Here is a 12473-nt window from a genome sequence, read left to right on the forward strand (position 1 = left end):
AAGATATATTGAAACCTAAAACTCCAAAATGTATGATAATGTGAACAAATACATATAGGCAAAACTACGAAGAACCCATGGCGGGAACTAGATATTCTTCTTCGGTGGAAAGTTAGTTTCCAAACTTCTTATGATGACTCGAAGAAGATCCACCGGTGCAGATCGAAGGCGCTTGGGAGACCGGAAGCATCATCGACCCTGAAACCACCATCACCAGAGCTACATAACGTCGAATCGCCTTCTCTCTCTCTCTCTCAATGTTTTAGGCGAAAGCAGAAATGGGGACTTAGGGTTGCGGGCCTTTAAAATCCCGCAGGTTAACAATGTTTTAGGCGAAAACAAAAATGGGGACTTAGGGTTCGGGTCTTCAAAATCCCGCATGTTAAGCCCATCCCGCTTTCGACTCATCCCGCTTTCGACCCATCCCGCTTTCGACCCGTCCCGCTTTGAACCCGTTCCGCGAGGCCCGCAATTTTGCGGGCTTACCAAATGGAGGCTCAATCCCGCCCCGCAGCAAACCTTTACAGGCCAGGCCCGCGGTCCAGGTCCTTGATTGCCATCCCTAAATAGAATATATCAGGAAATCAGCTGCTGCAAGTCATAGGAAAATTATATGTCTCGAGCGTGTATAATGACATAGTTGATTTATCGATTCGTAATTACATATTAAACAGACTGGAAAACACAAAACAATGGCTAGGGTAAATATTTTTATCATGTTAGTGTACAAATTCCAAGTAGTAAATTGCATGTACATTATATGCGAAAATAATTAGCATATATATCTATTTTGGGTAGAAATTTCTATACCAAAGTTTAATTTCTAAATAATAGATCTAAATACTTTTAATTTTTTAATACTCTTTCTGTTTCAGAAAAAATATGCTTTAACATTTTCACACTTATTAAGAAAACATATGAGATTTTAGTTACCAATATATTATTTTTCGTAGTTAACTATTTCCCACGAGTTTTAACTAATAAAATTTAACAAACACAATTATGTTTTTTGAAGTTTACAGTTTACAATTAGTTTATGCATTAATGAAATTGTAAAAAATATATCTTTTGAAACAAATTTTTTTTTCTAAAACAAGGATATTTCAGAAGTGGAGAGAGTATATCATAACTTAATGAGTAAAAGCTATCGGTAATGGTTTGTAAAGACTCTTTTTGGCATCGTTTATAGACTCGTGAAAACAAATGTGATCTCGTATCCTAAAATCAATTATCAAAAGAAATCGAAGGTGTGAGAAAATTTTGATACTCCATAAGACTATAGTTAATTAGCTCATCTATTGATCAACAGAAACAAAATTTAGTTACTATTAGCAGTTTAACAATAATAATAAAAAAAAAATTTACTTTGGAAAAGGTTGGGAAGGAAACATTGAGAAACGAACATCGGACACTACTACGCCACCGTTCGTAACGTCAAGCATGGACCGCTGAAGAAACGAACGTCACAAATTAATGCAAGTAATGAAACTAGCATCGATAAATAAATAAATAATGGTTATATATAATTCAATGTTGCAGATATAATAATATTTTAATGATAATTTTGTGTTATATCGTCTATGTGAATATCCTGTAATAAAAGAAGATTTGCAATCCTGTTTGCCTGTTTGGCTGTTTCAAAGTATATGTTGGTATCCCGACGCGGGTAAGATGGTGCTTTGATACTTGTTTTTTTTAAAGGCATCCACCGAGAAAAAAATTGTGGTAACTTCTGTTTCCTCTTTTCCAATATTGAAAGAATTTATATTTCATGATGAAAATTTTTATTCCCTCCTTTTATTAATAAGTGTCACTTTGACATTTTTCACACAGATTAAGAAAGTGAATGAAATGTATTTAAATTGTTATTAATTATACATATTTGATCAATAGTATTTGAAATAAATAAAATTATTTATAAAATCAATACAGTTTGCAATTAATTTTCATATAAAAATAAATATAATTTGCATTGAAATTCTAAAGTGACATTTGTAACAAGAAAAAAATGTTAGAATGACATGACACTTATTATAAAACAGAGGAAGTACTTTACGAAACCCATCAACTAATTAAGTTGATTGAAAGTGATAGAGATAATTGGCCACTAATTTCGAAAAGAGATGATAAATGTTTTCAAACCAAAAAACCGCTGGCATAGTTGATTAAGTTAGCTATTATATCTAAGAAAATTTGCATAATTTTTTTTTTTTACAAAAGCTCTTCTATTATTCAAACTAGGGGCAGACCCTCCGCGCAAGCGCGAGGATGTGTATGTTGTTGCATTGTCTCTAACTTTGCAAGAGAAACCGATGTTTGTGAAGGAAGTTGTTTTACTGAGATTTGAAGAAAATGAAGTTTTATGGGGTGTTTTGAACTGCGAGTTTTATTGTGTTGTTGTTGGAAGTTTGGTGTTGGAAAGAGCGACTGAAATGGATTGTTTTTTTGGTGGTATTTATTGGGGATAAATTTGCATACTCCCAAGTCCCAACGATGACACGGTTAGTTTAAAGTTTTGCTGGACCGTGATAGGTCTGAAAAGTGTAATATCTGATGTTATTTTGTAGAGTATTATATTGTAATGGTAGGAGTGACATGCCCATATTATTATTTTCAATATGCTAGGATTCGTCAAGGCTGCCATTATTATTTATAAATAAAGTTACTTGTCTCCGGGGGAGAGAGAGTTGCAGAAAATGCAAGACGCTACCAAAGTTCAAAATGAAAAAAAAAAAGACATAGGAAATTAGCAATAATAAAAGACACCAAAGCTAAGTGAGCGCTGGTGGTGACCTTTTTTTTATCTTCTCAAACTCTGGAGTTGCTTTTTTTGATCTTCTCAAACGCAAACCTAGTGCCCCACCTAACAAAGCAAATCAATATGAGGATAGAAATAGAAAAAAAAAAAGAAATTGGATATAACTAATATGCAAATCAGTATGATTCAAGAATGATACAGATAACTCAAAATTATTAATTAGAAACGGAAAAAAAAAAGAAAATACAAAGCAGTCAAACCATATACAGATGTAGCTAAAACAACAAATCATATTCAGATGCAATTTAAAAGCGCATGTAAGAAGAGTGGATAAGTCCAGCCTTTTAACTATTGAGTACATAAGAAGAGTGGATAAGTCCAGCCTTTTAACAATCATACCTTTATTATTTGCTCGCAGCTAAAAGCAAAAATCATCACGTAGATGACTGAAGAACAGACTTTCTCTTCTTTTTTTTAGAATCATCTTCTTGCCTTTGGGAATATCCTCTTCTCTCCTTCGTTCTCTTGTACTGCCTCCTTCTCAAACATCTATGTCACTTTCTTGCCACTGGAAATTAAATCACGGTAGTTGTCGCTGTTGCGTTCAGTAAGCAACTATGATGATGAAACGAACATAAAAGTTAATCAACCAGCCCACTCCATAAATCAATACCCAAAAAGCAAAACACAACATGAAGGCCGCGAGATATAAGAGAACAGCAAAACACAACAGCGTATAATCAAGATCTTGAAGGTAATCGCGAGATATACACTGTTCTTTAAGCAAAACACAACCAGCCCACTCCATAAATATACGCTGAGTTCAAAACGCAAACACATTTTTCCAGTGGGTCCCAACACGCTTGCCTACCTGAATATCTTTATAATATAGATTTGAGGTGTACAAGATAATTTTACCAGAATAAAACAAATAATAAAACAGAGAACTCTACGAAAAAACCTCGTAGTTGTAGATAAAGAATCAGAAATTTCATTTCGCGCTCGCGAGATATAAGAGATCTTGAAGGCCGATTCTAAATTGCATTTAATTATGTTATAAAATTTCGCCATGCATGAGGCTCCTTTATTATTGCGATCAAGATCTTTGTTGTTTGTCCCAAAGCTCTGATATATCGAATGTTGGATCATGTTTTCCATAGTCCATCGACGTCTTAAGTTTCTAATTATGTATGCAAAGCAGTCTCTCGACGTCTTAAGTTTCGCGTCCTTATAAGTTGAATTTTCCCGAAACTGTCCATCCAAATCATCCACATCTACTGAACTGAGGTGTAGAGGTCCAAGAGCCATCCAACATACAGATTTTACACAAGCTTAAGACTTGTGATTCCTCATTAAATTTTTCTTGCGGAGATAAATGCATCTTTTCATTTGCATTGAACCAACCTTGACATTCGTTCGACACGCTTGAACGGACTATTCACGACTCTACTGTCCCAACTTGTGAGTTTTATCATCGGTTTTCTTCCTATGAATTGAAATATTGGTAATTTTATAGCTGATTATTTGAAATAATTTCACTCTACTTTATCTGGTTCATTTTTATAGCGAATTTTTTCAAGAATTCCACAATTAAAAGAAAAAAACATGCACCATACAAGTGATGATCATACGAAAATTATTAGGAAAGCAATATGAGTTCATAATTGTTTCCTTTTTGGTCAAAAATAAATATGAGTTCATAACTATTTGTTTATCATATTTGTTAATATAAGATTTTCATACTAATAAAGTTTTATATTATGTTAAATAAATATTGCATATTAGTAATTATAGTTGACTTAGATAAAACTTATGTTTTCGCATGACGTAGGTCATGGTAATGTTTTGGAAACATATACAAATATGCAAAAATCTTGTCCTCTATGTCAATAACTCTGTGTTTTGGTGTGTAGATGCTGCGTTTAAAAACACGGGATTGGAAAGGGCAAATAATTTGGGCAGAGATTTGGAGTGGTTCAAGGAACAAGGTTACGACATTCCCGAGCCAATGGCTCACTGTAAAACATATTCAAGGTATTTTAAGGATATAGCAGAGAATGATCCTCCAGCATTCATCTGTCACTTCTGCAACATCTACTTTGCACATAGCGCCGGTCGCCGAAAGATTGGGACAATGGTAATAAAAACAGAACTGTTCAATAAAATCCACCAGGAACTTCTTTTTAAAATGGTTTACATGCTATGCAGGTATCAGAGAGGATATTCGACAATAAAGAACTTGAATTCTATAAATAGGACGGCCACATTTCTAAATTATTGAAGAAGGTGAGTAAAGAATTGAACAAAGTCTCTAAGGTATAGAATATAACATTATTGTGAGGAAAGAAAGTTTTAAAAGTTTGGTGCATTCTTATTCTTAAGCAGATCGTATGTTTAATGGGCAGTTGTGGACGAGAAAAGAGAAGAATCATTGTTTGGAAGACACAGAGAAAGTGTTCAAGTTTTATGGGGAGCTTTTTCTTTCCTTGGTGTCCTGATTTGTAACTTCTAGTGGCGACATAATTGGTGGGAAGGCTATTAATAGTAAGAACACTAAATCTTAAATAATTGGATTTTTTCTCTTTATTGCATAATAACATATGAAGTCTATGTGGTTACCGAAATGTAGGAACCTCACTTCCTTGGTTATTTCTTTTACATTTTGGATGTTTGTTCCAACTAAACTTCCATCGTTCTATTATATTACCAAGAATAAAGGCAGAAATTGAAAATTTTTCCTGTTGAAACATGTGTTTTCAGTTTTTTTAAAGGTTATGATGTTGAAATTCAATGTTAAATATGGTGCATATGTGCATTTCCGAGTAACTTCCGATAAATTTATTTCACGGAATGATCGAATTATGAGAGCGAGTGATCGGTGAATCATCGCAAACACTATCATTGAGTGTATTCACATGTAATATTGAAGTTTGTTTGAATGTAAAATATTTATCTTATGCTTGAAAGGCATAAAATGGCATATATGAATTGTGGAGAATTTCTAACTAAGTTAAAGAGTTTTGGATGATTGTAGAAAGAGCAAACCCTCACTAAACCATGAACGCATGCCAAGGTCGAGCCAAAAAGAACACGGGTCTTAGATTTGTTTTCGGTATCTTATCAATATATATTGAATTCAAGAAATAATTACACATAACGACACTTTTCAGAACTTGTTACATTTAAAGACACTTTATCCATGTGATACATTTTATCTCTTGTAACATTGCTCTATAGTCTTCCAACCTCTTCAACTACACTAACCATTTTTACTCCCATCTCTCTTGGTCTTTCTTTTCATTGCTTTTTCAAATTTCTTCCTTTTCTTAAAAATATATTTTCTTTTACTTTATTTATTCTTCAGTTATCTTTTCATTTATAAATATTTATGTGTCAACTTAGACAATATTTTATCATACTATTCATCGATAGTTTATCCACCAAGAACATGTTCACCCAAAGTTTATTCATAAAATACACATCAATCTCGCAATTATTAGCTCAACATTTATGCCATAAGCACAGTCACCGAAAGGATATCCACCAAACACACATCAGCCATGTAACTCTTCATCCTTCTCATTTCTTTTTACGGATGAGATTTGGAAAGGCCTAACTCGGAGTGACTGGGCACTAGCTATTCAAAAGACTGGAGCCGCATCCTAGAGTTGATCATTGGATTCTCTTTGGTTAAATTTCACGCTTCTTACTATGTTATGTCTTTCAAATCACAATATATTATGTCTGCTGGGAGAGACATAGAAGGCGACTGGCTAGACAAACATGGGGCCGATGCTACCTCAACAATGCATTGGTAAATAAGTTTACAATAGAATTTCATTTCTGGGGGGAAGTAGGTCGCAAACAACATGGAAGGCCCATGGCGATGTGGTTCGCGTGAGAGAAAAGTACTTAACTTTAAACCAAAACTGCAGTTATTATAAAAGTATTGTTGCAGTGAATAAATTTTTACTTCAAATTTTACTTTTCTAATACTTTCATATGCTGGAAAAGGTCTTTTCAACATGAGCTTAAGTATCATGCATTTTTCTTCATAGACTTTGTAATAGTCCATATTTCATAATGAACTAAATAATTATTTTTAAACTATACAAATTCTCAAAATCATGTTTATATATATACATTGGATGTCAAATAGTAGTCAACCGTTAATTTATCAAAGCAATATCGTTTTAGATAACTTATGTATAATTAAAAATTTGTTACTTCTGTGACTCAAACGAGTGCACTGAAAGACAAGCAAGAAACATCTTAACCGTTGTACCAAAATAACTTTCTTGTATTAATGGTGTAAACATTAAAATATATATATACATTTCAGTTTTATCAAATAAATGTTATCAAAATTATTTTGTTTTAGTTTGATCAAATAAATCTATAATTATTTCTATTTTTAAATTTAAATTTATGAATCCTTATTTTATAAATTTAAATTAATTATTATAATTTATATATTTATTTAAAATGTCGTCGTTATGATAAATTATTGGCTGACTAATAACACTTTTGACGGTTAATATATAAAGTATGATTTTGAGAGTTTCCATAGCTTTTTTGAATTTTGATTTAGTTTATTATAAAATATGCATTATTGCAAAGTTTATGAAAAAAAAAGCACAATGCATAAAATTCATGTAGAAATGTTCATTTTCTCCTTCATATGGTTCATCTGAAATCTCCAATAGATTCCTTTCAGATATCCGGATCATTTGTATGCACACATAATATCTCAGTTTTAAAAATATATATTTCAATTTATTTCTACATAAATCAGGTAAAATGTTTTAAGCATAGATCTCATAAGAGTCACAAGCCTGATAAGAAAATAACAAATTAAGAAAAAAAGAGTTGCCGTGGAATGACAAATGCCACCAAATCAAGAACGAGTGTGGATAAAACGTGTTCTCCACCCTCCAATCAAAATCTCTCCATTTCCACTTTAAGATTTCCCATCCAATCAGAACCTCCAATTTCAACCCATCTTGTACCAAACCGGGTTGACCCGACCCAAACTCACCTTTTCAATCATATTCCCAACGATCTCCTTCTCCCACATCGCACCCCCATCCCTCTCTGTCTCTCTGCTTGCTCAATTCCTGATCTGGGAGAAGCAGCGAGATTGAGATTTGGAGTTTCCATGGCGGTCTCGAGTGCCTTCGTTGCTTGCCCAAAGCTCGAGACTTTACTCAATCACCATAAGCTCGAGACACCGTTGGGTCGTGCTCTTCCCAGTAACAACAGAAGCAGACGTGGTCTGATCCAGAGAGCCCGCTGCGAGCTATCTGCTTCTGATTCCGCGCCAAATGCCGCAAACATCTCAGCTCTCGAACAACTCAAGAACTCTGCAGCTGACAGTAAGTTTATGTTTTGGTCTGAAAACGACCGTTCATCGGTTTTTTCATTAAGTTTTGCTGTTCTAAGTCTCTGTTTTTGTTTATTAGGATATACAAAGGAAAGGAGCAGTATTGTGGTGATTGGACTAAGCATTCACACAGCTCCTGTTGAGATGCGTGAGAAGCTCGCTATCCCAGAAGCTGAGTGGCCACGAGCTATTGCTGAATTGTGCGGTTTGAATCACATCGAAGAGGCTGCGGTACTCAGTACCTGTAACCGTATGGAGATTTATGTTTTGGCTCTGTCTCAGCACCGTGGAGTCAAAGAAGTCACTGAGTGGATGTCAAAGGTGTGCCTCTTTTTACTCCCCTGCGCTTTTTGTGGCACATTAGAGTTGTCTTTGTTAACCGAACACAAATAAGAATTGAAGTTATACGGTGCAGTTCTAATTGTAACAAAATCGTATAGATATATATAATCGTATAGATATATATACTAGTAAAACTCCGAATGTTTACAAACTGCACCAGTTAGTAGTAAAAAATATCTGTATGTTTTTGTTACTATTACGACCACACCATCCCGCCTGTTGCCATTCAGACCCTAAGAGTGGTGCGGTGCAGTTCTATTCGTTACCATTTGGAGCCATATATTATCTTACGATCAGTATCAAGTGTTGATAAACGTTGTGTTTTTTTGTCAGACAAGTGGGATTCCGGTTTCGGAGATTTGTCAGCACCGTTTCCTGCTCTACAACAAGGACGCGACGCAGCATATATTCGAGGTCTCAGCTGGTCTTGACTCTCTCGTCCTAGGAGAAGGTCAGATCCTTGCGCAGGTGAAACAAGTTGTTAAAGTCGGTCAAGGAGTGAACGGCTTCGGGAGGAACATCAGCGGGCTGTTCAAACACGCGATAACCGTCGGGAAGCGTGTCAGAACGGAGACAAACATCGCTGCTGGAGCTGTGTCCGTTAGCTCAGCAGCTGTCGAGCTTGCTCTGATGAAGCTTCCGGAATCTTCACACGCCTCCGCTAGGATGCTGATCATCGGTGCGGGGAAGATGGGGAAGCTTGTGATAAAGCATTTGGTAGCGAAAGGGTGCACGAGAATGGTGGTGGTTAACAGAAGTGAAGAGAGAGTTATAGCTATCCGTGAGGAGATCCCAGGTGTTGAGATTTTGTATCGTCCTCTTGATGAGATGCTAGCTTCTGCTGCTGAGGCGGATGTTGTTTTCACCAGCACAGCCTCTGAGACGCCGTTGTTCTTGAAGGAGCACGTAGAGAGTCTCCCTCCAGCTTGTCCAGAGATCGGAGGAGTGAGGCTATTCGTTGACATCTCTGTTCCGAGAAACGTCGGGTCTTGTGTCAATGAAGTGGACACCGCGCGGGTTTACAATGTAGACGACCTCAAGGAAGTGGTTGCTGCTAATAAAGAAGATAGGTTGAGGAAAGCTATGGAAGCTCAGACCATAATAGCTGAGGAATCAAACCAGTTTGAAGCATGGAGGGATTCGTTAGAGACTGTTCCTACGATCAAGAAGTTGAGAGCTTATGCAGAGAGAATCAGAATGGCGGAGCTGGAGAAGTGCATGTCGAAAATGGGAGATGACATCAACAAGAAAACGACGAGAGCGGTTGATGACTTAAGCAGAGGTATTGTGAACAGATTCTTGCATGGTCCAATGCAGCATTTGAGATGTGATGGGAGTGACAGTAGAACGCTGAGCGAGACTCTTGAGAATATGCATGCTTTGAACAGAATGTACGGTCTGGAGAAGGACATTTTGGAGGAGAAGCTAAAGGCCATGACATCAGGACAACAAAAGTAAAACATAAGAAAGATGTTCCATCTCTTTTGACATACAAAGATTACACCTTAAGCTGGGGATCTATATGATTCATTTAATTTGTGTACAAGAGACTGTTTCTTCAGCTAACATTATATATCGTCGAAGTGTTGTGAAGATAAGTGAGTTTTGTGCATGTTTTGTGCTTCATAGACTCTTGAGTGTAACGGTATTGATCCATGTACCGTTACTCATGTGTGATGTATAAACTTTGGCTCATGCAGTATAGAGAAATGTGTTTTTTCATTAGTTTATTTTTTGGCTATGCTATAGATTTAGTCTGCTTATTATGTTGGCTGATTTCATCTGCCAGAGCATCTCTGTTGACGCAGACACCTATGCCGGCAACGTTATGTTGCCCTTTTTTTTTTTTACAAACCTTTGATTTGGTATTTCTTGTCTTTTTACTTATCAAGTTTGAGTTTCCAAATTCATGTGAGGAGAAATTACTGGCCAATTATAAGTATTGTTTCAGTCTAGAATCCTTGTGTTCTTTGTCTTTTAATTAGAACATTTTGTATCCAACTACTCTATTAAATTAGAATTTTTTTTATCGACGAGTTTCGGACTATCACTAAAGTTGTATCCATCTAGTCCAAATGATCGAATGATGGAACTTTAATTAGTTGCAACAAACGTGGAAATGACGAGAGTAAACAATTATTAGGGTTTAGAAATGAGAAAAAGACAAAAATAGCACTAAATCAAGTTTATGTTCCCAAACTAGCACTCAAGGTCAAAAGTCACAAAAATAGCACTTAATGTTTTATCAAAAGTCACAAACTTAGGGTTTAGGGTTTAGAGTTAAAGGGTGGGGTTTAGGATTTAGAGTTTAGGGTTTAGGGTTTAGAGTTTAGGGTTTAGGGTTTAGAGTTTAGGGTTTAGGGTTTAGAGTTTAGGGTTTAGGGTTTAGAGTTTAGGGTTTAGGGTTTAGAGTTTAGGGTTTAGGGTTTAGAGTTTAGGGTTTAGGGTTTAGAGTTTAGGGTTTAGGGTTTAGAGTTTAGGGTTTAGGGTTTAGAGTTTAGGGTTTAGGGTTTATGGTTTAGGGTTTAGGGTTTGGAGTTTAGGGTTTAGGGTTTAGAGTTGAGAAATGAGGTTTTGGGGATAAGATTTCAAATTTTGAAAAATAAAAAAATTAAAATTTTCAAAAGATAAACTTAGAAAGGTGCTATTTTGGTCATTTTAGTTTTTGAGTGCTATTTTTGTGATATAAACTTAGAAATGTGCTATTTTGGAGATTTGCCCTTTAGAAATACGTGTATTAGTGTTGCTCACTTGCTCCTATATTGGTGGAATTGTCTAACGTGCAATGGTAATGGGATAATAGGGTAGTTAATTGGTCTTTCATGTATATATAGCTATCGATGTACTTGGATGAGGATATGCAAAGAAAATTGCAGTAAACTTGTGTTCTTGTTCTCTTAAGTCTTTGGGATCCATCATTTGGTATTAGAACAAACTCTCTTAGCTTTGAGGATGGTCTTAATTGGCATCAAAGCATGTTTTGTTTTTGATCCGGACCACCTTGTGGTATCAAAAACTTCTTCTATCTTTGTTTTTCTATTTTTCTAAAAAAAAAAAAAAAGGTTGTGATATAGGATATGGGAAGCAATCAAGATTTCATTGAAGATATAAAGATCACACTCTTCCGCCAAATGCACAATGAGTTCCAAAATATGAAGGTTTCTATGAACGAGATATAGTGAGAAAGTTGAAAGCTGGTGATGGGGGAGCCAGTGATGGTACTGTATCTCGTTCGTCACAAACGGTTTCGTCTTACCCGATTCTATCAATCGGTCAATCAAAGACATCACCACCAAAACGCAGACGAGCTCGATGAACTCGGATCAGTCACCAACATCACACTTTCTGGAGCAAAAGACGACACATACCCAAGAGGAAGAGAAAGAAAATCTCACCAAATAAGAAAAGGAAGAAAACAATGCAAACAAAGAACATGAAGCAACAACAAGAAATTAAGTCTACAAGTCAAGTGTTTGCATGGATGTATCGGCAAGGACTTTCACCAACTGAAGCAACGTGGAAAGATAAACAAGCTTTCATAAGAACCTTGAGGACAAGGTTCATGTTTAATGGGGGAGTATTGATGCGAACCAAATGGTTCGATCAAGATAACCGAATCAAATCGGAGACTTGGTTAAGAAGATAGAAGGCGTTTCCTAATTTTCAAGTTTTTTTTTAATGTTTCCTTGAATATAGGAGCTTGATCTCCATATCTCCATTTATTTAGTTATGCAATTATTTTTCCTAGTTTATAGGACTGTGGAACAATCCACTACTTTTCATACTTTGTCTTAAATAGATTATGTGTGAAGAGAACGAATATGAAAAGAAAATTGCAGTAAATTGTGTCTTGATTAAGTCTTAGTTATGTGGAGGTGGTCAAATGATGGATCCCAAAGACTTAAGAACAAAAACTCAAGTTTACTACAATTTTCTTTTCATATCCTCATCCAAATACATCGACAGCTATATATACATGAAAGACCAAGT

At 35.6% G+C, this 12473-nt stretch overlaps 2 protein-coding genes across 5 annotated transcripts in view; both read left to right on the forward strand.

Moving 5' to 3' along the window:
* LOC106317115 (protein PLANT CADMIUM RESISTANCE 9-like) overlaps window positions 1–5256 on the forward strand; it is an 8507-nt gene extending 3251 nt beyond the window's left edge. Inside the window, exons 4-6 of one of the 4 annotated variants that reach the window (XM_013754969.1) lie at window positions 4672–4895; window positions 4967–5044; window positions 5144–5256. In XM_013754969.1, coding sequence (XP_013610423.1) covers window positions 4672–4895; window positions 4967–5014 — 272 coding nt within the window. In that variant the 3' untranslated portion in view covers window positions 5015–5044; window positions 5144–5256. Of the gene's footprint in view, window positions 1–1375; window positions 1678–4671; window positions 4896–4966; window positions 5045–5143 lie in introns of those variants that run through there. The other 3 variants (XM_013754970.1, XM_013754972.1, XM_013754971.1) reach the window with 3 other exon arrangements.
* A 2392-nt stretch (window positions 5257–7648) lies between these two features.
* On the forward strand, window positions 7649–10208 carry LOC106318485 (glutamyl-tRNA reductase 1, chloroplastic). Its single transcript, XM_013756493.1, has 3 exons — window positions 7649–8133; window positions 8221–8462; window positions 8817–10208. The coding sequence occupies exons 1-3, from the start codon at window positions 7917–7919 to the stop codon at window positions 9939–9941; spliced, it is 1584 nt and encodes a 527-aa protein (XP_013611947.1). The 5' UTR covers window positions 7649–7916; the 3' UTR covers window positions 9942–10208.
* The last annotated feature ends 2265 nt before the right edge of the window (window positions 10209–12473 follow it).

This window comes from Brassica oleracea, chromosome C9, assembly GCF_000695525.1.
Source record: "Brassica oleracea var. oleracea cultivar TO1000 chromosome C9, BOL, whole genome shotgun sequence".
NCBI lineage: Eukaryota > Viridiplantae > Streptophyta > Magnoliopsida > Brassicales > Brassicaceae > Brassica > Brassica oleracea.